Below are 26,993 nucleotides of genomic sequence, written 5' to 3'. Positions count from 1 at the left end.
ATATCTACCCCTTGCCTCTTGAGCCTCCCTCCCACCCCACCTTCATATCACCCGCTAGGTCATTACAGAGCACCGAGCTGGGCTCCCTGTTAAAACCCTGTTTTAAAGACAAACTGAGGCAATGACTTGACCAAAGTTAGTGGTGGAATCAGGAGTCAGTCTGTTTGTTTTGAATCCCAAATCTGAGATTTTTTTTTTTTTTTTTCAGTCTTTTGGCAGGTGCCTGGTCATTCCTTCTAAGAATCATGGGAGGGGAATGGGTGGATTTCTAGCAGCCTCTATTATTGGCTTGTTCACTTGTTTTCTCTTAGCCCATTACACTCTCCTGGATAAATGTTAGGCAGAGATTCAAGGCCTTGACGATCTTGATTTGTTTCACATCTTTTCTGAACTTCTGTCTTTGCAGTGTTCTTATAAATTAGTTTTGCCTGCTGGGAATGAGTGTCTCATCTCAGTGTCAGAACTGAAAAAGTGGAGGTGAATGACATCTTCCTGCAGATTAGCCCATCCCCCTATTTTATTTTCTTCAGAAGGCTTAACTCTGCCTAAACTTACTTATATGTTTGCTGTCTGTCTTCCAGAATGGTAGCATGGTGGGGGAGGCAGGGTCCCCCCCTGCATTCCCATCACCACCTGACACACAAGAAAGGTCCGCAGTAAGCATCTGCTATGGTATACTTCTAAGCAGCATCTCCCAGTTATTGAGTGTTGAACTATATGGCAAGAACTCTGCGCGTGCATGCTACCTCACTTCAGTCCTTTCGGAATTTGCAACCTTGTGGGTCCTAGCCCGCTAGGCTCCTCTTCCATGGGATTCTCCAGGAATTCTCCTATCCTATGGACAGAGGATACAAGAATAGTGAAGTGGGTTGCCATGCCCTCCTCCAGGGGATCTTCCTAACCCAGGGATCAAACCTGCGTCTCTTATGCCTCCTGCATTGGGAGGCAGGTTCTTTACCACCAGCGCCTCCTGGGAGGGTGGGAGGGTGGCTCAGAGGGCAAAAACTCTGCTTAATGTTAAAGGTGTCACCTCATGCTTTCTCTTACCCACAGTCTTACTAAAACGTCCTGGTAAGGTGGTGCTACCATCCTCTTCTGCGTGCTCCCTCCCAGCAGTGATGTAAACAGCTCAGTTTCACACTGGCTGCATTTCAACCCAGGTCGTGCTCTCACCTTTGCTCCTTAGCAACAGTGCCCAGTATTCACAACGTCATCTATTTAGTTTTCGGAAGTCAGACCCCAAAAGGTCGTTTCTTTCGTGGTTAATAGAAAGGAACCCCTCCTCAAACTCAACTAAGATCTTGACTCTGCTTCTTATAATTATTTTCATCAGGCAGCCACAGATTTACTCCAGTGGCAGATAATCTGTGCCCAGGCTTTGGAGAGTCCTGGAAATGCCCAACCTGTCTAATCGCCAGGGCACAGGTGGTCCTGCCCCCCACTTGCTGGCCTTCCAACATCCCAGGAGGGCAGCCAAGTTCGGCCTCTCGGCATCCGCCACACCCTCCCCGGCCGCTCCCCCTGCCGCTTCCCTCTGGGTGGTCCGGGTCCCGACCCAGAGCCCTGCAGCGTCAGGACAACGCCCATCGCAGGGCGGTCCCGCGGCGGGTACGCGAGAGGCGCCCCTCCCTAAAGCCAGGTTAAAAACCTCAGCAAACATGTTGTTTGCGCTATTTGCAAATCTCCCTGTGGCTGGCTGACGGCCCGTAACTGTAGAGAAGGCCCGCGCTACGAGCCAGCATGTCAGCTCTGGTCCTGGAGAGCGCAACCTTGGGCAGGAAACTCAGCGACTTTGCACAGGTGAGCCTGGGGGGCCTTAGCTGCGCAGGCAGGGGAGTTTGCCCCCCTCCCGCCGTGGAAAGAGGTCAGAGCAGTGTTGGTGTTTCCAACTCCCATCAACTCACCAGGACATTGAGAGTTCATTTGAGGAGGATGGAAACGTTTAGGAAGCTGACAGATAACACATGTGCTCAACACGTTTCCCAAGGAGAGGACATCTGTCTTGCGTGACTTTCAGGGAATGAGCTCCAGGAGTTGGGGATCGGCTTTCAGAGCTGCCACGGGTGGACTCGCTGTGTGTCTTTGCACGTCTCTGTCTCCCTCTTTTTCTTCTGTACACTGGTCCTTAACAATCTGGAATGGGAGTTGGGGTCCGTCCGGATTTACTCTTCTGTGATGTTTTACAAGTGTTCTCAGCTAGGAATCAAAATGGCAAAATTGTAAGAAACTGTATACTTTTTTTCACCTTTGGGAGAAAATGGGTCATGAAGATGGTCCCAGGCTTACTCCCACCTGGGGAAGGAGAAAATGAAACACAGGAAAATACTCCAGAGTCAGCCTTGATCTTGGAATGTAAGAGAACCTTAAATGTGGCAGGAATAATGACCTGGGTGCATTCTATTCTTTAGAAAGTGTTCCCTGTCCCTTGAGGTGAACAACTGCAGAGTATGTTCTTTAATTGACTGGCCACATTCCCAGAATTTAGGGTTCAGACCTAAAGCCCAGCCCTGGGAGATAAGGTGGGTCTATGGGGATTTGTCATCTGTAGGATTACTAAGAACAATTTAAAGACCAGGGGGGCTGGAGGACAGAGGATGATTGATGTTTTAGTATAACTAGAGAGTGCAGAAAAGTAGACTTTTTTTTTAATCCGAAGAGAAAGATTTCCTTTGGAAATGGTATGTAGGACTTGGGAGACAGAACTTCATGTTGAAGAGGGACACCATGGGTGTCAGATCCCAGAACAGACCCCAGCTGTGCCATTATTTCGCTTCTGTGCTGCTGGCTGTGGAATCCCCACAAGCATGGCAGGAGGTTAGGGGCAGCAATCTGGTTAGGGAGCCATGGTAACTGAAAACTTCATTTACAGAGCACTTAGAAGCCTAAGAACCACAAATTGTCATTATTGATGACGGCAGGGGGAGGGGGGCGTGTAAAGAGGAGGGTTTAGAGAGTGCCCTGTAACACCTGTGTGTTGAAAGCAAGCTATTTAACTTTGCAGAACCTCAGGTCTATTCATTTGAAAGGTTGGAATAAAAATACCCATATCCTAGAGTTAGTATGAGAATCAAGTGAAATAACATCTTTAAAGCTCTTAGCACATTTTCTGGAGAAGTGCCAGGGGTGTCTAGCCAGAAATTATTTGTCTGTTCAACAAAATGTGTCAGAACACTGGCAGGAGGAACACACACTAAGTCAAGCCCAGTGGCTGGTGGAGCTTCTCAGTGGAAAGGTGATGGACCCGGGATCAGGTGATGTGAACTCTGTGTTTAGTTTGCTGATGCTGTGTATCATCAAGAAGTCCTCTAACTGGGTGAAGAGGCTCAGTTTGGGATCTGTAACACGGCGGGGCTGGGAGGTGGGGGAGGTGGATAGAAAGTAGTCTCTAGGAGGGCTTCCCTGGTGACTCAGATGTTAAAGAATCTGCCTGCCATGTGGGAGACCCAGGTTTGATCCCAGGGTAGGGAAGATCCTCTGGAGAAGGGAATGGCTACCCACTCCGGTATTCTTGCCTGGAGAATTCTGTGGGCAGAGGAGCCTGGTGGATTATAGTCCATGGTGTCACAAAGAGTTGAACAGGACTGAGCTACTAACACCTTTGAGTCTCTAGGACTCCAGCTCTGACAATCTACAAAAAGACACATTTATACCTCTGGAAGCTCTAACCCAGATAAGCAGACTACCCTAGGTGTAGTCCAGATAGAAAGCTGATCTACACATGCAAGCACACTTCCGACAAGAGACGTCTGGCTCATTCATTCACTCAACTCAACAAAGACTTATTGAGTACCTACTCTGAGCCAGGCACAGCTAGCTGGTATAAAGTATGCCCTGGTGAAACTTAAATTCTTGTGGAGAAGACACAACTATAACATTTAACCAAATGAACATATAATTTCATTTGGAGGATAAGTGCTGTGAAGAAAAATAGAATGGGATGATGGATTAAAAGATGAAGGAAACTCAGAAATCATAGCTCTAAATGGCACAGAGTCAGTGTTCAAACGCAGGTCTGACTCCAACACCCTGTGCACTCCTCCAACCACACTGCTTCCTCCTGTAGATAAATTCTGCAATATACAGGCTTAGTGTGTCCACAGCAGGATGTCTCCTCTTGTTTCTGGGTGTCTTACACTGAAGATGTATGTTTGTATAATCACACATGTGAAAACACACCTCTGCCCATGACCCCCCAAAGCACTAAGGTCGGCAGTGAGTGCCCCTGGAATATCTTTGCTGTAGATTAATTGCGTATAGTTATGAAAACTGCTCTTTTTCCAAATAAATTAACAAAGAATGTATTTGTTAGACAAAAGCAAAGAGAATTTATTTCTGTTGTTAAGTGTATTTCTCAGTTCAGTTCATTCACTCAACTGTGTCCAACTCTTTGACACATGCTACCTTGGACTGTAGCATGCCAGGCTTCCCTGTCTATCACCAACTCCTGGATCCTACTCAGACTCATGTCCATCGAGTTGGTGATGCCATCCAACCATCTCATCCTCTGTTGTCCCCTTCTCCTCCTGCCTTCAATCTTTCCCAGCATCAGGGTCAGTTCTTCGCATCAGGTGGTCAAAGTATTGGAGTTCTAGCTTCAGCATCAGTCCTTCTAATGAATATTCAGAACTGATTTCCTTTAGGATGGAGTAGTTGGATCTCCTTACAGTCAAAATGACTCTCATGAGTCTTCTCCAACACCACAGTTCAAAAGCATCAGTTCTTCTGCACTCACCTTTCTTTATAGTCCAATTCTCACATCCATACATGACTGCTGGAAAAACCATAGCTTTGACTAGATGGACTTTTGTTGGCAAAGTAATGTCTCTGCTTTTTAATATGCTGTCTAGGTTGGTCATAGCTTTTCTTCCAAGGAACAAGCATCTTTTAATTTCATGGCTGCAGTAACCATCTGTAGTGATTTTGGAGCCCAAAATAATAAAGTCTGTTACCGTTTCCATTGCTTTCCCATCTGTTTGCCATGAAGTGATGGGACCGGATGCCATGATCTTAGTTTTCTGAATGTTGAGTTTTAAGCCAACTTTTTCACTCTTCTCTTTCACTTTCATCAAGAGGCTCTTTGGTTCTTCTTCACTTTCTGCCGTAAGGGTGGTATCATCTGCATATCTGAGGTTATTGATATTTCTCCTAGCAATCTTGATTCCACCTTGTGCTTCATCCAGCCTAGCATTTCTTATGATGAACTCTGCATATAACTTAAATAAGCAGGGTGACAATATACAGCCTTGACGTACTTCTTTCCCGATTTGGAACTAGTCTGTTGTTCCATGTCCTATTCTAACTGTTGCTTCCTGACCTGAAACAGATTTCTCAGGAGGCAGGTCAGGTGGTCTGGTATTCCCATCTCTTTCAGAATTTTCCACAGTTTGTTGCAATCCACACAGTCAAGGGTTTTGGCATAGTCCATAGAGCAGGAGTAGATTTTTTTTCTGGAACTCTTGCTTTTTTGATGATCCAGTGGATGTTGGCAATTTGATCTCTGGTTCCTCTGCCTTTTGTAAATCCAACTTGAACATCTGGAAGTTCACGGTTCACATGCTATTGAAGATTGACTTGGAAAATTTTGAGTATTACTTTGCTAGCACGTGAGATGAGGGCAGTTGTGCAATTCTCAGTGATCAAAATTCTTTTCTTCTTGGTTGCTAGTAAATAATTTTTTCTCCCTTCTTTCTTTCTCCTTTTCTAGTTTTTAAACTAATTTTCTGTACCTTTATGCATCCTGAGTGTACATGTGTTTTTAAGTCAACTCACATATCTATTTGAAGCAAATAATTACAGATTATGAGCCAGTTTAAACACATTCTGGAAAGGGTTTGCTCAAGATCCCATGCTGGTCCACAGAACAGTATTGGAATCAGAATCCACCCAAGATCACATCATTTCCCAAAATTCCATGAGCTTCCTTTCAGTTCAGGTCCCTCAAGCTTTGAAAACGGGAGCTATTGTTCCAGTTGGGTCACTGGGATTTAGATTAAGGATTTTGGAGTTATTGGACTTATGCTCATTAGCTGAGTGTCCTTGGACAAGCCACTTAATCTTGCTGAGTCTGTTTCCTCATTTCAAAATAATGAGGGTGGTGTCATCTGCATATTTGAGGTTATTGATATTTCTCCCTGCAATATATATAGATATGCTGGTATATATATGTACAACATCTTTATCCATTCATCTGTCAGATGGACATATCGGTTGTTTCCAGGTCTTAGCTATTGTGAATAGTGCTGCTATGAATACTGGGGTGCATTTATTTTTTTGAAATATAGTTTTGTCCAGATATATGTCTAGGAGTGGGATTGCTGGATCATATGGCAATTCTATTTTTAGTTTTATGAAGCACCCGCATACTGTTCTCCATAGTAGGAGCCTGAGTTCTTAACCTGCCATGCACTGCCTGTGTGCTCTCAGGTAAGTCACTTTCTTTGGCCCATAGTTTCCTCAAAATGAGATTGCAGACAAGCCTATCTCTGTGCGTCAGTTATTCTCAAGTCCCATGTGGGCGTCAGGAGACAAACGGAATACCTAGATTGAGGAGGGATTATTCACCTTGGCTGAGGAGTACAGAAGTTTTCTGAGAGAAGTACTACCCATGGGGCTTTGAGGAAGGGTAATGGATTTGAAAAGGGAAGAGGGTGGGATGCAGTGCATTTCCTGTAGTGAGGTGCTGAAAGGGCAAAGAGGAAGTCAGTTTTCTGGAGAGGAGTTTCCTGAGGGTGAATCTCAGGAGATGAGGCACCAACAGACTTCTGAAAATTCGAAAGAGGGATTGTATAGTGTTGGCTATGTTGTTGTTCAGTTGCCAAGTCATGTCTGACTCCTTGCGACCCCATGGACTGTAGCCCACCAGTCCTCTGTCTATGGAGATTCTCCAGGCAAGAACACTGGAGTGGGTTGCCATGCCCTCCTCTAGGAGATCTTCCCAACCCAGGCATCGAACCTAGGTCTCCCACATTGCAGGCAGATTCTTTACTGTCTGAGCCACCACCAGCTGCTGCTGCTGCTGCTGCTAAGTCACTTCAGTCGTGTCCGACTCTGTGTGACCGCATAGACGGAAGCCCACCAGGCTCCCCCGCCCCTGGGATTCTCCAGGCAAGAACACTGGAGTGGGTTGCCATTTCCTTCTCCAATGTGTTAAAGTGAAAAGTGAAAGTGAAATCGCTCAGTCGTGTCCGACCCTTAGCGACCCCACGGACTGCAGCCCACCAGGCTCCTCCATCCATGGGGTTTTCTAGGCAAGAGTACTGGAGTGGCTTGCCATTGCCTTCTCCGCTGAGCCACCAGGGAAGCCCTAAATTCTGCTAGGAGCATCTAATCACTGCCAATCACTAAGGGCTGGATTGTTGTCAGGGAGAACCAGAGAAAGGCCTGACCCTGAGAGCCGTTTCTGGAGAAGGTCAGGCTGGACTGGGTGGGAGTGGGAAGGGGGTGGCTGACAGAGTTTCATACATTCACATCTGAATCGCACTAGTCGTAGGTGACATCTGTTGAAATGTTCTGTTTCCTGGAGGCCAATAGGAGAGGATAATGTAGCCAAGTGAACTAGAAATAGAAATTTTTTGTCATTTCAAGGAAACTGGGAAGAACTGAGGGCTTAGTGTTCTCTCCTAGGAAGAAGACTGACATCAGAGACTGATTTGTGTGTCTCTTGCAGGGTTAGAGACAGAAAGTAGAGTCCACAGGAAGTTGTGATTCATGGACAGAGTGCTGGTATCCACTGACATGGGTTCCACTGCTAACCGTGCAGCTCTGGATGAGTTATTTAACTTCTCTAAGCCTTCCTCTTGTCATCAATAAAAATGGCACTTGGAGAAAACCTACTTTCTAGATTGCTATCAAAATTAAATGAGATAATCCAAATCACATGCTTATTATAATGTTTAGGACAGTATACTAATCAGGTGGTACTAGTGGTAAAGAACCTGCCTGCCAGTGCAGGAGACACAAGACACGGGTTGAATCTCTGGGCTGGGAAGATCCCCTGTAGAAGGGCATGGCAACCCACTCTAGTATTCTTGCCTGGAGAATCCCATGGACAGAGGAGCCTGTTGTGCTACAGTCCGTGGGGTCACAAAGAGTTAGACATGACTTTTTAGAGGCTTTTAATATATGGTAGATCAAAAAAATTTTTTTAGAAAGATAGTACTGTGGTCCATACAAAGGTATATATAACAGTTCAGTCTTGCTATTCATCTAAGGCTCCCTCTAATCATACTTACTGATAATTCTGGTCTTCCCCCACACTGTTTCAGGGGAGGTTCTGGGAAAATCTGAATTCTCTGAATTGAAAGAATTTCATCCTAAGGGTCATCAGTGGCCACACAGGGCTTAAGATGCCAAGTCACCAAGAGCCTGCCCAGCACAGCCTTCTCACTGAGATAACGCAACATCCATTCCACTAATTTCATTAACTTGCTTACAAGAGAGTAATTGTTCTGCATGTAGTTTTTGTTCCCAGTTTTAGGTACATGATGTTTATTTGAAGGCACACATGGAACTTTGTGTATTATTGTAAAACCTAATTTAATCCTTAACTTTAAAACGTTAAGATTTTGGCCAACCCTTTCTGAAGTGGCAACCCTAGTCCCACCTTATATTTGCTGTCACATGGCTAGAGGAAGTGTTAGATCCTTGACATTCTTTGCTGTTTTAAGACGTCCATCTTCCAGTGGGTTAATTGTGTGCTCTTATGTATTCTGTGACTCCTTTTCAACAATTGGTATCTCAGATCCCAGCATCTGGGAACAAGTTAATGCTCCTGCGAGATCTTTACTGAAGGCCAATAAATCTTTTGTGGGTATTTTTAATATTTCCATCATTTTGTATGCTTTTATTAATATTATATTTTAAATATTTTCTCTCTTTCTTTCATCATCTGAATACTGTTTTGATAGGGCTTGGCATGATTATACATTAGCCTGATTTCACACATGAGGAAATTAAGAAGGTTAAACTGTTGGTCCCAAAGTGCTCTGGTAGGTCAATAGAAGAGAGAGGATTCCAATCCATGTCTTTGGAGCTAAAAGCCTGTGTTCAGTTCAGTTCAGTCGCTCAGTCGTGTCCGACTCTCCGCGATCCCATGAATCACAGCACACCAGGCCTCCCTGTCTGTCACCAACTCCCGGAGTTCACTCAAACTCATGTCCACAGAGTCGGTGATGCCATCCAGCCATCTCATTCTCCGTCGTCCCCTTCTCCTCCCGCCCCCAACCTTTCCCAGCATCAGTGTCTTTTCCAGTAAGTCAACTCGTCGCATGAGGTGGCCAAAGTATTGGAGTTTCAGCTTTAGCATCAGTCCTTCCAATGAACACCCAGGATCGATCTCCCTTAGAATGGACTGGTTGGATCTCCTTGCAGTCCAAGGGACTCTCAAGAGTCTTCTCCAGCACCACAGTTCAAAAGCATCGATTCTTCGGCGATCAGCTTTCTTCACAGTCCAACTCCCACATCCATACATGACCACGGGAAAAACCATAGCCTTGACTAGACGGACGTTGGTTGGCAAAGTAATGTCTCTTGTTTTTTAATATATTATCAAGGTTGGTCATAACTTTCCTTCCAAGGAGTAAGCGTCTTTTAATTTCATGGCTGCAATCAGCATCTGCAGTGATTTTGGAGCCCAAAAAAATAAAGTCTGACACTGTTTCCACTGTTTTTCCATCTATTTCCCATGAAGTGATACTGTTTCCACTGTTTTTCCATCTATTTCCCATGAAGTGATGGGACCAGATGCCATGATCTTTGTTTTCTGAATGTTGAGCTTCAAGCCAACCTTTTCACTCTCCTCTTTCACTTTCATCAAGAGGCTCTTGAGTTCCTCTTCACTTTCTGCCATAAGGGTAGTGTCATCAGCATATCTGAGATTATTGATATTTCTCCCAGCAATCTTGATTCCGGCTTGTGCTTCTTCCAGCCCAGTGTTCCTCATGATGTACTGTGCATATAAGTTAAATAAGCAAGGTGACAATATACAGCCTTGACGCACTTCTTTTCCTATTTGGAACCAGTCTGTTGTTCCATGTACAGTTCTGCCTGTGTATGTTCTAATTTTAGTATTTTCTGCCCTCTGTTTCTCAGGGACAATTACTGAACCATCATACAACCTTTAAGATCTTTTTCTGCTTAACTTGCTTGTTGTGTATGCGTCTATTAAGTAAAAATTTGAGCTGCTGATGAATGGGGCATCCTCTTATTCATTTGTTTCTCTCAGAGCCCTGGTTGTACGTCGTACTTGGTAAGTGTCACTGAAAGGCAATCTTTAGAGTGACTGGTGACATCAATGAATAATTGTGTGTGTGTTAATTACTCAGTCGTGTCTGACTCTGCAACCCCATGGACTGTAACTGGCCAGGCTTCTCTGTCCATGGAATTCTCCAGGCAAGAATACTGGAGTGGGTAGTCATTCCCTTCTCCAGGGGACTCTTCTCAACCCAGGGATTGAACCTGGATCTCCTGCATTGCGGGCAGATTGTTTACCATCTCAGCCACCAGGGAAGCCCCAGTGAATAATTAGAGTTTTCTAAAATTGAAATATGATCTATGAGCGTCATTTAATGTTTTACTTTCCTTGATTTACTTATTTTCCCTTGCACATATACTTCTATATAGAATCTATATAGCTCATTGTATTCCAAGGCTTAACTAGAAGAGAAAGTTCATGCTCGCTTCTTCCTTGGAGGTTTCACAGGACTGAATTGCTGAGCTGTGAAAAAAACATTTTACCCAAGTGCATTTACTCCTATAGGAAACGAGCTATATTGAAGGCAACTCTGATCAACATGCTGTATCACTGATCTTCTCACTCAAAGAAGAAGTTGGTGCACTGGCCAAAGTTTTACGTTTATTTGAGGTAAGTGCTCTGTTCACTTCTGCTTTAAAGAATGGTATAGCAGACTTCTGTGTTATCTTCTGGTTGGATGCAGTGAAAAGAACATAGGGTCTAGAACTGGAAGACCTGCTTTTCAGCTTAGGCTCTTACATTACCCAACTGTGTGATCTTAGATAAGTCTTTCATTTTATGTGAGCTAAGCTTTCTCCATTTCAGAATTAGGATCATTCAGAATCATGATTGCACACCTAGGAAGCCAACACTGGACTCCCTCTTCCTGTATCAAACTTTGCTTGAATTAACTGAGTTGGCCTTCATATTTACAAGTCATACCTCCTTCAGATTCAACCAAAATTTCTATCTGAGGTTGGTTGAATCCACAGATGTGCAGCTCACTGGTAGGGAGGACTGGCTGTATTCATTATATTAGTTCAGTTCAGTTCAGTTCAGTTCAGTCGCTCAGTCGTGTCCGACTCTCCGCGACCCCATGAATCACAGCACGCCAGGCCTCCCTGTCCATCACCAACTCCCGGAGTACACTCAAACTCATGTCCACAGAGTCGGTGATGCCATCCAGCCATCTCATTCTCCGTCGTCCCCTTCTCCTCCCGCCCCCAACCTTTCCCAGCATCAGAGTCTTTTCCAGTGAGTCAACTCGTCTCATGAGGTGGCCAAAGTATTGGAGTTTCAGCTTTAGCATCAGTCCCTCCAATGAACATCCAGGATTGATCTCCTTTAGAATGGACTGGTTGGATCTCCTTGCAGTATAAGTACTGCCATTTTATATAAGGGTCTTGAGCATCCAGGGATTTTGGTATCCATGGGGTCCTGGAATCAGTCCTCCACGGATACAGAAGGATGACTGTACTATTCTCTCAGTGTTCCCAAAGCACTTTTTAACTTTGGACTACAGACTAACACTTTCACAGCACTTATTTACCTTGTGAAATGCATACATTTCTGATTGACCCCAAGGATTATTTCTTCAGGCAGGGAACCTTGTGTGAGTCACCTTTATATCCTCTACAGGCTCAGTTTATAAAGTGTTCAATTAAGAATGAAATAATATATGGAATCTAGAAAAATGGTACAGATGAGCCTATTTGCCGGGTAGGAATAGAACAGAGATGCAGAGAACAGACATGTGGCCACACTGGGGGAAGGAGAGAGTAGGCTGAATTGAGAGAGTAGTGCTCACATACATACAGTACCATGTGTAAAGTAGATAACTAGTGGTTAGCTGCTGTATAGCACTAGGAGCTCAGCTCAGTGCTCTGCGATGACCTAGGTGGTGGGATGTGGTGGGGGGTGGTTGGTGGGAAGGAAGCTTCAGAGGAAGGGAATATATGTATAGTTACAGATGATTCACTTTGTTGTACAGCAGAAACTAACACAACATTGTAAAGCAACTATACTCCAATATAAAATCATAAATGAAAAAGAATGAAATTATATTTAACTATGAGCAAAGGAAAATAGACTTTCAAAAATGCTTTTGCCCTGGATTGTAAGAAGAAATATTTTTGAACAAAATAATTTTTTACCCCTAGTACTTTAGTTATACTCTACCTGGTGACTGAATACATAAATAGGTGAAGAGACAGATTGCCCAGGCAGAAGAATGCCAAATAATTTAAATAGATACTCTGGAGTCAAAGAAGGAAAAGAACATAACTCTCCACTCCTTAGGTGTGGGCCATACAGAGTGACTTGATGAAATGGCCCTTCACCTCTGTGATCTTCTTTCCCTAAACCCATAACCTCAGTCTAACCATGAGGAAAACATCAGACAAATTCCAGTTAAGGAACAGTGTACAGAATACTTGACTTGTACTCTTCAAAACTGTCAAAGTCATCAACAACTAGAAGCGTCTGGGAAGTTGTCCCAGTCCAAAGGAGCCTCAAGGGATATGACAACTAAATATAAGGTAGTGTCCTGAGTGGGACTGTAGAGCAGAAAGAGGACATGAGACCCAAACTAAAGAAATTCAAATAAAGTATGGTCTTTAGTTTGTGAAAGTGTATCAACATCAGTTCATTAATTATAACACATGTTCTGTACTTATACATGATACTGATATTAGGGGAAATTGGCTGCAGAATATATGGGAATTCTCTCTACTAGCTTCTTACTTTTTCTGTAAATCTAAAGTTGATCTAAAAAATAAAGTCTATTGTAACAAAATTAAACCTGGCTATCCAAAGTGAGGAAGAAAAATATCTGCCTGAGTGAGAGCAAGAAATGAGTGTAGAAAAGAGAGACAGAGAGGTTTCTGAATGGCAAGCTGATCCTGAGAAAGAATATTTCTGTAAAATACAGGAATGTCACATTTTTGCCTTTGTATTATACGGTTCATAAGCATTTTCCTTGTGAGAGTCAGACCTTAAGGTTAATAAATTAAATAATAGTAAATTAACAGGATGTTTTCAACCTAATAAATAAGCCACAAGTAACTATTTACCAGGATGAAATGCACCCAAGAAACATGGACTGCACGTGGGATGGTTGAATGCCAAAGTTCATTGACCGTGACGGGTTGTTTAATGTGTGCCTTTGTTTACTCATCTGTAAACTGGAACTAATGATCCATACCTCCCTAGGTCCAGGAGATATTGTGTGCTACATAAAATGCATGGTATGACTCTGAGTCCACAGAAGATTCTCACACAATGTCTGTTCCTTTACTGCTCCCACCTGTTATCTATGAAACCCATGAGAAATCTTTGAGACTATGTGAAGAGGATAAAGATGTTAGAAACCTAGAGATACTCAGGAGCCTTGATTTAAATTTTTTTCCCAAAAAAGTAAAAAATAATTAGAATGAATGGCTTAGTATGTATTGTGAGCATTTACAGCAAATTGCAATGACCATCAAGAGTCAAGGCTGGACCATTAAAAAAAAAGTAGAACAGTATAGAGTGGCAAAGAGCCAGACACGACTGAGCTAGTAATCACAGCACAGTAAGCACAGCTTAGTAGAACCAAGGGGTTATGGTGGCCACAGTGTATTTGTGTACTTCACGTCTCTCATGATACCCTAAGTGAGATGGAGAAGTAAGTGTTGGATACAGAACCTTTAAATTGTGTGCATGTGTGCTTAGTCCCTCAGTCATGTCTGACTCTTTGTGACCTCATGGACTGTAGTGCACCAGACTCCTCTGTCCATGGGGATTCTCCAGGCAAGAATACTGGAGTGGGTTGCCATGCCCTCCTCCAAGATATCTTCCCCACCCAGGGGTCAAACCTATGTCTCCTGAGTCTCCTAAATTGCAGACAGATTCTTTTTGGCTGAGCCCATGGGGAAGCCATTTATATTGTGTAGATGGTGTTGAACTTCTGGATCATATAAAATGAAATCATTTTTTGCCAGAAAAAAAATAAGGAGGAATCTAAGCTACACTTTAGGGCAGTATTTCCTAAACAATAGTCTATCAAATGCCACATATTATTAGGTGTTTTATTAGATGAGAGTTCCAAGGGTAAATAGGGTTGGAAAATTCTGCATCTAGATTTTGGAGACCCCTCATGCTTGTGAAGAAGGCAATGGCAACCCACTCCAGTACTCTTGCCTGGAAAATCCCATGGACAGAGGAGCCTGGTAGGCTGCAGTCCATAGGGTCGCGAGGAGTCAGATACGACTGAGCGACTTCACTTTCACTTTTCACTTTCATGCATTGGAGAATGAAATGGCAACCCACTCCAGTGTTCTTGCCTGGAGAATCCCAGGGACGGGGGAGCCTGGTGGGCTGCCATGTATGGGGTCGCACACAGTCGGACACGACTAAAGTGACTTAGCAGCAGCAGCATGCTTGTGAAAATTTATTAAAGACTTTGGAAAGCCCTGCAGAGTGGAAACTTATTCAGTATTACCTTACTCAGCATTTCCCAAATGTTTTTGACCATGGAACCTTGTTCAAGAAAGAAATATTACCATTTTGCAGGCACTAGTATCCCATTGAACTTATGCTATTATAGAGTTAGGAGCTCCAGACTGTCAGTTATGAGTGAGATTTGGGACCCTGAGGAGTAGAACAGCATTGGGATTAAGACTGTGTTGTCTGGAACCAAACTGTTTGGGTTGAAAATCCAGTTGTGCCACCTGTGAACTGGGTGACCTTAGGAAAGTTATTTATCCTCTTGGTGACTTAGTTTCCTCATGTTTAAACTGAAGGTAATAAGAGTTTTTTTGTAGGGCTGTTGTGAAAATTAAATGAATTAACACAGGCAAAGTACTTAATGATAGTATCTGTTACATAGTAAGAGCTCAATAAATGTTTGCTCTCATTACTTCTATGCAGTATCATGTTGGAGAGTCATGGAGCATCAGAGTCTTACATTCTTAGCTCTGTGACAGAGAGCTAAAGGATTAAGATTGAGGTTAATTGACTTGAAAAGGGATTATGGGGTGAGGAAACAATAGTTTCATTCAAATATTTGAAGTGCCATCTTGGAAAAAGAATGGGGCTTCCCTGGTGATTCAGATGGTAAAGAATCTGCTTGTAATGTGGGACACCTGTGTTTGATCCCTGGGTGGGGAAGATCCCCTGGAGAAGGGAATGGCTACCCACTCCAGTATTCTTGCCTGGAGAATCCCCATGGATAGAGGAGTCTGGTGGGCTGTGGTCCATGAGGTCAAAAAGAGTCAGACAAAAGAATATTGCTTATTTTTTGTTACTTCACAGGCAAAAGGACAAAGCACGAAATTACAGGGAGTATATTTCAAATCACTTAAAGGCATCATCTCTACTGTAGAAGAGAACTGAAAGGCACTGATTTCGAGCATTATTACTATCAAAACAACTAGTAAAAAGCAGGGCAGAATCAATGCAAAAATTATGGTATAAATAATCTTCAGTTCAGTTTAGTTCAGTCGCTCAGTCGTGTCCGACTCTCCGCGACCCCACGAATCACAGCACGCCAGGCTTCCCTGTCCATCACCAACTCCCGGGCTTCACTCAACTCATGTCCACAGAGTCGGTGATGCCATCCAGCCATCTCATTCTCGGTCGTCCCCTTTTCCTCCCGCCCCCAACCTTTCCCAGCATCAGAGTCTTTTCCAGTGAGTCAACTCGTCGCATGAGGTGGCCAAAGTATTGCAGTTTCAGCTTTAGCATCAGTCCTTCCAATGAACACCCGGGATCGATCTCCCTTAGAATGGACTGGTTGGATCTCCTTGCGGTACAAGGGACTCTCAAGAGTCTTCTCCAACACCACAGTTCAAAAGCATCAATTCTTCAGTGATCAGCTTTCTTCACAGTCCAACTCTCACATCCATACATGACCATGGGAAAAACCATAGCCTTGACTAGACGGACCTTAATAAAGACAAAGGAAAAGTCCATTCTAGTTCCTCCAAAATTGGCAATGGAGGAGAAATGTTATATGGCAGAATCACCTGCGCCTATGAGTACCTTGCTAAGTACTCTTCAGTCACCTCCATCCTTAATGAGCACGACTGTCTTTTCCGTAGCTGATTAACACCAAAGTCGTCATCCCACTAAGCGGTGATTCTGCCGGCCAGTGGGCTCGTGGTCTATTAGACCTCAGCTGATAACAACATCAGAATGCAATGCACACCTGGAGAGGTGGATGGGTGGCGGTGGGAGGGAGGCTCACGAGGGAGGGGATACTCCTGTATATCTATATATACTCACAGCTGATTCCTATTACATAGCAAAAGCCAACACAGCATTATAAAGCAATTATTCTCCAACTAATAATAATAATGCAAAAATAAATAAATATTCAGTAACTTAAATAAAGAATGCAGTAGGCTTGATATTTGCATTGGCGATACAGAGGTATGGTGTTTACATGCATTGGTTGTGTGGTGATGGGGGCAGTGAGGCAGATGGTTTTGTGAATTGGGGCCAAACAATTAGGAACATACTCAAACCTCTGTCTGCTAACCCCCTAAAATCCCACTGTCCTCGGTACATTGGTCTCTCAATTCTCTGCATTTTCCAAAGTTCTCTTTATTTTTAGCTTCTACTCGCTCATGTCCTGTGCTACTTAGAAAAATAGTCTCCTGAGAGTCTTTATTGCAAATGGCTTAGTAATGGGCTATAAAATTAGAATCAAACTCCTGGGGGAAGTTGCAGAGACGAGGTCTCTCTTCCTCTGCCAGAACTCCACTAATCAGTTTACCTCGAATTCCCTAAGGATGGGAATAAGCCATCAGGCACATACACAGAACTCTGAAGTACATGATGAGTGTGCTCAGTTGTCATCAGTTAACTGATGGGGACACACAGGTTCAGACTAAGCAAGCTGCCCAGGGCTAGACACTTAGAGCTAAAAACTGCTTCCAAGTTCACCCTCCGTTTTCACAGTAGATTTGAAAACAAATCTATATATGTGTTTATAGTCTGAATGTTTACAAGTACAGTCTATATTTGTCACAGTCACTTTCTGTGTTCCCTCTCTGCCCAGATGACCACATCCCACCCTCATAAGATACTCAACGAGCTCATGCTGCCTCATTCATGCATTCCATTAACCTTCTGTGAGTATCAGCTGTTATCAGGCCGTATATAGGTGCTGAGGAGACTGGGATGAGTGAAGCAGTCATTCTCTGCACCTACAGAACATGGAGAAGCTCAGGCTTCCACGAGCATTCTTATCCCGGGCTGGGGGAAAAATTGGTTAAGAAGTTTCTTGCAGACATAATGTTTAAGATGAAACCTAAAGGGCTGACTAGTGAGGAAAACAGGGGAGTAAATTCCAGAATGAAGAAACAAATGGCTTGAGGGGAGAGAATAAACACGTGGCCAGGTCGCGGAGTCCTTGAATCCTTTACCATCCACCAACCTCAGTGTTCCTGGGAACAGAGGCGGGGTTGCAGAGGAGATGTTTGGTAGATAATAAGATGTTTACTACTCTCAAGTTTGGACTTTAGGTCCTGCCTGTGACTCCTGGGTCTGGTGAGCAGAACAGCATCAATATTGAATCACGAGGGTTCCTTTTATCCTTTTGGCCTTGGTCCAGAGCAGTTGTGGCAGTAACATGCTTACAGGGAACATTCCATCTTTAATCAAAATAAGAAGAGCATTGAGTTTCACTGGGGAAAAGTTCTTACAACCCAGATGACTTTTTCATCTTATTTAAATCCCAAAATATAGACAATGATATAAAGAATGCCCATGTAACTCACTTCCTGTTTAAGCAATAAATCATTACAGAAATGGCTTAAATCCCTGGATACCCCTTCCCCATGTACCTCCCTCCTCAAAAGTAGCTATTAATCTGAATTTGATACATATTATTCCCATGCATCTTTTTAGACTTTGTTATATAAAGATATCCATTAGGATATATGGCATGGTCTTGCAAGTTTTACTTTTTTGAAGTAAAGATGATTTACAATGCTGTATTACTTTCTGATATGCAACAAAGTGATTCATTTGTATATGAACATATACACTTTATGTATATAGACTTCATATTTTTTTCCATTACGGTTTATCACAAGATATTATATATAATTCCTTGTGCTATGCAGGACCTTGTTGTTTATCCTGTAAGCTTTTAATCTTCATGAGATTGAATCATATTGTAAGAGTCTGTCTGCAGTTTTCTTTTTAAGGAGAAGATGGGGGACATTGTTTTTGAGATTTGTGCATATATTTTTGCTCGTTCATTTTTTTCCCTCTCTATTTTCCATTGTGTGATGATACTTTATTTCTTATTGATGGATCTTTAGCTTTCTTCTATTGTGTGTCCATGCAGATGGTGCTGCCTCAAACATTTTGTGTAGGTTTGATGATCCAGTTATTGAATAGAGGAACCTCAAATGGAAAACTGGCACTGTTTTCAGCTGTTCACCTGTTCAAAACCAGGCATATTTGAGAAACAGTAGTTGGCAAGCCACTCCAGTACTCTTGCCTAGAAAATCCCATGGATGGAGGAGCCTGGTAGGCTGCAGTCCGTGGGGTTGCTAAGGGTCAGACACGACTGAGCGACTTCACTTTCACTTTTCACTTTCACACATTGGAGAAGGAAATGGCAACCCACTCCAGTGTTCTTGCCTGGAGAATCCCAGGGACGGGGGAGCCTGGTGGGCTTCCATCTATGGGGTCACACAGAGTCAGACACGACTGAAGTGACTTAGCAGCAGCAGCAGCAGCATGGAGCTGACTTTCTAAATTTTCATCATAAAGTTAAGTCCCACGTTGTGAAAATGTAGACGGTGTGCTGTGGTCCATTGATGGCACGAGGGTTGTGATTGCTCATGGATAGCTTGGACTGAAACAGGCCACTGGGCCATTTAGATTTTATCTCTTTGGTGCCAAAAAAAAGAGGGTAGAAAGGGGAACCTGGGACAGGACAGCTCTTTCCTGTAAAGCCTTGAAAAGAGCCTGGATTAAGCTGCTAGCCTGGTTCTTCCCCAGGAAAGGGATTCCCTCTGAACTGGACACAGTTCCAACCACATGGAGGGGAAGATGGGGCAGAAATAACCCAACAAAGAGGGACAAGCCAAAGGGAAGGGAAGACCAGAGCTGACAACAGAGACACTCCCAGGGGAGGCGAGAGTGGGATCCTAAAAGATGGTTTCCAGGGGGTGAATCCTGAAAGTTCACTTGAACCTGCCTGAGAACTCACCACTAGCGTGGAGTTGGGGAGAATCTTGAGCTCCCTCTAGACTTTAACTGTGCTGTTCCTGCTTTCCTGAATGTTTTTGGTTTCCTGTTTAGCCCAGTGGGTTTAATTTTTAGACTGTTAGTCAGCTATGGCTGTTACTGGGCCTCTCACAAGAAGAGATCAGTAAGATACATGAGAAGCCCTGCCTGTACCTCTGTGAGACTTCTCTATTTTTGTAACTGTTATTTCTCACCCCAGATGTTGTGGCTGTCCCCAGACAGTTTCTGCCTTTGTCCTGTTGCAGTCTTTTTTTTTTTTTTTTGTGCCCCAAGGTTTGTGGGATCTCAGTTCTCCAACCAGGGATCGAACCTATGCCCTCTGCAGTGGAAATTCAGGGTCCTAACCACTGGATCACCAGGAAGTCCCCAGTCTATTCTTAAAATACCTGCCAGAGTGCTTCATTGAAAACATGAGTCAAAATCTCTCTTTCCCTCTGCCCTACTACCTCTCATAGCTTATTTTATTGGAGTATAGTTGATTTACAATGTTGTGTTGGTTTCAGGTGTACAGCAAAGGGTTTAAGTTACACATATACATACATTCATTCTTTTTTCAGATGAAAGTGAAAGTCTCCCAGTCCTGTCCGACTCTTTGCGACCCCATGGACTATACACTCCATGGAATTCTCCAGGCCAGAGTACTGGAGTGGGTAGCCTTTCCCTTCTCCAGGGGATCTTCTCAATCCAGGGTTCAAACCCAGATCTCCCACATTGCAGGCAGATTCTTTACCAGCTGAGCCGCAAGGGAAGCCCAAGAATATTGGAGTGGTTAGCCTATCCCTTCTCCAGTGGATCTTTCTGACCCAAGAATCGAACCGGGGTCTCCTGCATTTCAGGCAGATTCTTTACCAACTGAGCTATCAGAGAAGCCTTTTTCAGATACTTGACCTTTATAGGTTATTACAGAATATTGAGTAGAGTTCCCTTTGCTTACGGTAGGTCCTTGTTTATCTATTTTATACATAGCTTCTTAATATCACTCCAAGTGGAAACCAAAGTTAAGATAATGGCTGATAGGTTATTCTTGGTTACTTCTCTGCCTCATGTCCTGTTGCCCCCTGCCCCCTGCTTATTCTGCCCCTGTCATACTGGCCTCATTGATGGTCTTCAGTCATATTGTGAAATGGCTGACCCCAGGACCCTTCCACTTGCTGTTCCCTTATGACTTGCTTCCTCATTGATTTTAGGTCTAGGCTTACATGTCACCTGTTTATTTTTTGAGGATTTCATGACCCAATTGTTTAAAATGGCACCTCGATTGAACCTCTGGAATACTCTGTCCCTCTTCCCTGCTTATTTTTGTATGTTCCATCTGAAGACCATATATTTTATTTATTTATCATAGTTATTATTTGTGTCTTCCTTCCAGAATGTAAGCTCCAGGAGGGCAGGGATTTTTCCTACTTTGTCTGCTCTTGTAGCCCAGTGCTTAGGGCAGTGTTTGGCACCAGGAGGGTGTTGGATTGAATGAGTTATGAAAGGCTCCTGTCTGTTAACCTGAGACCAGTGATGTGGACCATCATCTGTGACTGTCTTTGATGTTGCTTCCCACCCCAGAAAGCTCTGAAACAGACCAGGACGTAACTTCATTTGAGCTTATGCCAAGACAACAGCATGTAGGGGGTTCAAGAATTCAAGAAGGTCCCCTTTTCCAGTCTAGTCACATCTGAAAATATGCTCAGCATTTCATTCTCCTTTTGGAAACATACCTTCAGGGAAAAATCTGAGAAAAACTTAAAGTACAGCAAATATTAAAGGGGAAGTGACTCGTCAACTTAATGTGTTTCAGTTTCCAGGAGAATATATATCTGTGCCAGGTTGAGAAAGGTAGGGTATACTGACTTCTTACTGAGTAACTGTGATTGAAGCCACAATGGTGCTAGGCGCTTTCTCTCTTGTTAATGCTCATTAAGCTGCCAGATAATATTGTAATTTTTATATTAAACATGGAAAATAAAAGTTCATAATGGCTAACTAATGTATCCAAAGGCAGTGAGTTCAGAACAGAATTTGAACTCAGATTAGCCCCAAAGCCCACACTTTCCACATTATCATTCTTCTTTCCTTGAGGGATGAAATGGAAGAGGAGAGGAAGGAGCCTGAGTTCAAGAAAAGGTCCAGAAGCATGAATCCATTTTTCACATTTCATCATATTCATTCTCTGTTTCATCTACTTGTGACGAATCCCCCTTTAGGAAGATTTTCCTCATGGATGGGAGCCCAAAAGTGTTTCTGGTCAATCCTTGTTAAAATAGACCATTCATTTCACTTTGCTTTTTTCTGGTCCCCACACTCTGTTCAAGAGTCCTGAGTCATCAGGTTGTTACTCTGCCTTCTTGTACGCAGAAATTAACTACTGGGCAAATCGTGAAATTGTCTAACTTTTCTTGCCTCTGCTAAAATGTCCACAAAGATGTGGTGAGTGTGCATGGGTCAATTTTCAACTTGCATAGAGCCCTCATTTGAAAATACAAATTCAGGGACTTCCCTGGCTGCCTGGTGGTTAAAACTCTGTGCTTCCACTGCAGGGGGTGTGGATTCAATCCCTGTTGGGGAACTATGATTCCACATGCCACGTGGCATGGCCAAATAAATAAATAATAATAAAAATTCATTTCTTAGAAGGTAACTATGATCATATTCAGATTTGGAGGTTCATTTCTAATGCATTTCTTAGCAACCAAAATTATTGGTATCTAAGGATCCACACTATTAAACCAGAGAAACACCACTAAGGAAATTGCATGCTAAACTAGAGAGTTAATTGATTCAAATGGGAAAGAAATCATCTGAAGAATTTAGCTGTGTGATCTTAGCCAGAAATTTCACTCACATTAAAAAGGTATATTTTAATTTTTGTTGCATGGGTAATAGTATGAAACTTTTGGCAAATAAACGGAAGTTACACATAATCTTGTCATAACATCATGATGCCTTTCATTCTAGCCTTTTTCCCTTGCGTTGGATGGAAGTTTTAAAACATATTTTAATTATCTATCACATGGCATCACCGACTCTGTGGACATGAGTTTGAGTGAACTCCGGGAGTTGGTGATGGACAGGAGGCCTGGCGTGCTGTGATTCACGGGGTCGCGGAGAGTCGGATACGACTGAGCGACTGAACTGAACTGAACTGAACTGAACCTGTATCCATCATAAATATTTTCCTAAGGGTCTGTCATTTAAAAGAGAAAGTTAAATTTTAGTAATAAATATTGTTTTTCGAAAAGTTGAACTGTGATCAAAAAGAAAATAGAGACAAAAAACACCCTGCAGCCCATCACTGGAGTTGTTTAGTCTCTAAGTCATGTCTGATTCTTTGTGACCTCACGGGCTACAACACACAAGACTTTCCTGTCCTTCACTGTCTCCTGGAGTTTGCTCAGACTCATCACTGGAGTGATTATACGCAATCACTGAATGATTATACTCTAGAGTCCATCTAATATTCCACTATTATGTAGTTGGCTTAAAAATTTTGATAAAAAGTTCTCCCATAAGTTAGGTCTCTAGAATGATAAAAACTGAGTCATGGGGCATACGTTGTTTTTATTTTTTTTAATTGGAGCAAAATTGCTTTGCAGTGTGTTTGTTTCTTCTGTACAATGTAGTAGTGAATAAGCTGAAAGTGTATGTATATTCCCTTCTTCTTGAGGCTCCCTTCCTTCTTCCCTCCCTTCCATCCCACCCCTCTCGATCATCACAGAGCACTGAGCTGAGCTCTCTGTGCTATACAGAAGCTTCCTACCAGCTATCTGTTTTATTCATGGTAGTGTACATACAGCATGCATTGTCTTCTGGCTATTTCCAAGGTGAGAGGCTTCTCCCTGGGAAGTGGTGTTGTGTTAGGAGGGGTGGGATAGAAGTGGGGAAACTCAATCAGCGTAGTTTCTGCCTTCCAGCCTTTAAAATTTTTTTTTCCACTCTACACTCCTTCCCACCTCCTATACCAGCTGCCCTCCCTTGCTGTCCCACAAATAAACATGCCCAAGGTGCATCCACTTCTATTTCTTGGCTTTGCTGTTTTTTCTCTGCAGGAATTGGTCAAAGTTTAAAGTTACTTTAAACTTTATTTAAAGTTTCAGCTTAGATCAATAGGCGGAGATTAACCATTCGCTTTCATCCAGAGCCAAGAAGGATGACATTGCTCTTTGCTTTCATTAGGAAGTCACCTCTGTTTGCAAAGAAAGCTTTAGAACAACTGCTATCTGTCTGGTCTTCCTTCCTTCACGTGATTTTCTCTCTCTCTGGTCAGGAGTCCCCACATTGGGTTACCTGGTCAGGGGTATGTTCTTCTGCAGCTGGTGCCCATATATAATGGCTTCATCATGTACCCCTGAGAATTATGGGGAAGAAGGAGCAGGAAGCAGTGCCTGTGTAGGATTGCTTATTATTGTGTTTACTCCCATAGTGTTTTCACTTTGAGGGACTTGGCATAATAGTAATAAGAATGATGAGACCTGGTATTTGTGGGATGCTCATCATGTCCCTGGCAGGACAGGTTGTGTGGTTAAAAGACCAATGTCTGAGGTTAGAGAAAATGAGCTTCTCTCTCCAGCCACTTAAAAAAAAAAAGATGTGTAATTGCTTTGGGCTTCCCAAGTGGCTTCCCTGGTGGCTCAGATGGTAAGAATCTGCCTACAATGCAAGAGACCCGGGTTCCATCCCTGGGTTGGGAAGATCCCCTGGAGAAGGAAATTGAAACCCAATCGAGTATTCTTACCTGGAGAATCCCATGGACAGTGGAGCCTGCCGGGCTATAGTCCATGGGGTTGCAAAAGAGTTGGACATGGCTTAGCCACTAAACAACACTAATTGCTTTACAATGTTGTATTAGTTTCTGCTGGACAATGCAGTGAATCAGCTATATGTATACATTTATCCTCTCCCTTTTGGACCTCCCTGCTACCCGGCATCCCCTATCCTAGCCATCTGGGTCATCACAGAGCATCGAGCTGAGCTCCCTGTGTTACACAGCACCTTCCTCTCTGGCCCCTTTTAACAAAGCATCTTTGTCTCTGATTTCATTTTTCACATCTTCCTCAACCTCTACAAAGGATTCTTGAGAAGGTCACAGAAAATAATTTGAAACTGTAACGTGATATTATTTGAATATCATTACTGTATTTAAGTATCATTACTGTAATTATCCATGTGCTCTTCAACCATATGCCACCAACCATCAAGGAAAAAGATACACTTCTTGAACTCTAAGGTTGATGAATTTCATTTCTTTGCAATTATAGAATTATTCAAGTTTAGCATTTTTTCTGGGTACATTTTGTCCATTTTAATGTTTGGAGAAATCCTCTTTTAAAGAAAAATTAATAAAGAGGATACTCCTTGATTTTCTTCACAAAGAACAGTACTATCAGAATTTTGAATAAGTGATAATGAAAACCACACATTGAAATTTGAGGGACAGTTTAAGTAAGTGACTCTTTTTACTGATGAACTCCATAAGGGCTAAAGTATCACCAGCTAGAGACATTGAAATGGAGAAGCTGTATTAATTGATTATTATTTTGTGGCATTTAATGCACATGAGTCATCCCTTCTCAATGAGACTTCACGTGTCCATTCTATCAAATACTGCAAACTGCCCTGTTGCACTCCAAGACTGCGTGTTCCCTTCACCCTGCTCTGCTTTGTATTTTTCCCTAGCCTTTATCATTATAATACATAAATCAGTTATCTTTTTTGTTTGTTGTTTGTATATTCAAAACTTGAATGTAAACGCTATTAATAAGGAAAATATCTTTGTTTTGTCCACTACTGTATCCCAGCCACCTAGAAAGTGACCAGTACCTGGTGGGTGCTACATATACATTTGTGGCATAACTGGAATGGAAAGTAATTATATAAAAATATACTGGATAGTTTTAGCTGAGCATGTATTAGGTACCTGGCAGTCTGTATGATCATCTCATTCAGTGTTTCCTACAAATTTATGAACCAGGTACCATGAATACCTGGAGAAGGGCATGGCAATCCACTCCAGTATTCTTGCCTGGAGAATCCCATGGACAGAGGAGCCTGGCAAGCTACAGTCCATAGGTTTGGCAAAGAGTCGGACACGACTGAGTGTTTAAGCACAGCAAACACCCACAAAATTACAGATGGTTAAACTGATCCGACTCGATGGACATGAGTTTGAGTGAACTCCGGGAGTTGGTGATGGACAGGGAGGCCTGGCGTGCTGTGATTCATGGGGTCGCGGAGAGTTGGACACGACTGAGCGACTGAACTGAACTGAACTGAAACTGATGGTTAGAAATATAAAAGTACGTTTTCTAAGGTCTCATAGCTGATACAGTTAAGAACTTTGATTTAAACCCAATAAGCCTGACTCTTGTGGACTCTATCCAAGCAGAACAGTGTTGCTTCTGTGTACCAAACTGAAATCTTATGTTTGCAATTCTAGGCCTTGAGCAGATTTCCATGTGATTAAATTCTGTGACATTTGAACTATTTCCCCAACATTTGATTTGTTATTTGGTTTTGCAGAAGAAAAAGTAAACAATTTTTTGCTGTGTTAAAGGCTTTCTTCTACTCTTATATTGGACAAAAAAAGGAAGAAAGAAAAAAAAAGAACTCTTCTTCCTCACAACTCCACATTTCGTTGTGTTTGCTCTGGTTTTATGTGTTTGGTCTGTGTCAATTCCAGTTACTGTCCCCTTCATACTCCTTACCTTCTCTTTTCTAGGAGAATGATATAAACCTGACCCACATTGAATCAAGACCTTCACGTTTAAGGAAAGACGAGTATGAATTTTTCACCAATCTGGATCAACGCAGCGTGCCTGCCCTGGCAAACATCATCAAGATCTTGAGACATGACATTGGTGCCACTGTGCATGAGCTTTCCCGGGATAAGAAGAAAGACACAGGTGAGAGACAGGAATTTCACAAGGTAAATAACTCTACATCCTCATCATAAAATAACGACAAAGAACTTACCTGGGCTATTTTTAGTAAAATAGCCCAAATTATATTTTTATGTTAAAAAGAGAAGTTAGTTGTCTATTGCAAGCTTCTTGGTGCAGGAATCCTTTGTTCTTGCAGGTGTCCCTGTAGGTCAGGTCATGATGTTCCTGTGAATCTCCAACAAAACAAATGTTATTCTCTGTTTTGCAACTTTTTACCCACGTATGTATAAAGCCCTGAGAATGGGCTATCTTGTATATTTTAGGTTCTAGGAAACATTCTTTTACAAAAGGTGGAGAGCCAGTGTGACTAACCACTGGCAGCAGAGCACAAAGATTAAAATAAAAGAAACATTTAATATGGAGTCATGTTTGTTCTTCCCTATTACAAAATATTGCCCTGGAGAGGAGTTAGGGCGATAGAGTGTAGGAATTGCATGGGCTTGGCCTTGGAGAGGCTTCAGTTCAAGCCCTACTTTTTCCACTTACTGGCTTTGAGACCCTTGACAAGTCTCTTTAACAGCCCTGACCTCTATTTTTCATAGGACTTCTGTGAGGATTAAATGAGATCTTGTATAGTCAGTGCT

The 26,993-nt window shown here is 42.8% G+C and overlaps 1 protein-coding gene across 1 annotated transcript in view; it reads left to right on the top strand.

The window, feature by feature from the left end:
• Positions 1-1,669: 1,669 nt before the first annotated feature.
• Positions 1,670-26,993, top strand: part of PAH (phenylalanine hydroxylase) — an 84,693-nt gene continuing 59,369 nt past the window's right edge. The window contains exons 1-3 of the mRNA XM_055396355.2: positions 1,670-1,800; positions 10,757-10,861; positions 26,187-26,370. Of these exons, the coding sequence (XP_055252330.2) occupies positions 1,741-1,800; positions 10,757-10,861; positions 26,187-26,370 (349 nt within the window). The 5' untranslated portion in view covers positions 1,670-1,740. The remainder of the gene's footprint in view (positions 1,801-10,756; positions 10,862-26,186; positions 26,371-26,993) is intronic.

The sequence above is a fragment of the Moschus berezovskii genome, chromosome 6 (assembly GCF_049115385.1).
Source record: "Moschus berezovskii isolate FMDL1 chromosome 6, NW_MosBer_1.0, whole genome shotgun sequence".
Classification (NCBI taxonomy): Eukaryota; Metazoa; Chordata; class Mammalia; order Artiodactyla; family Moschidae; genus Moschus; species Moschus berezovskii.
This window is presented reverse-complemented; position numbering and strand designations above follow the sequence as displayed.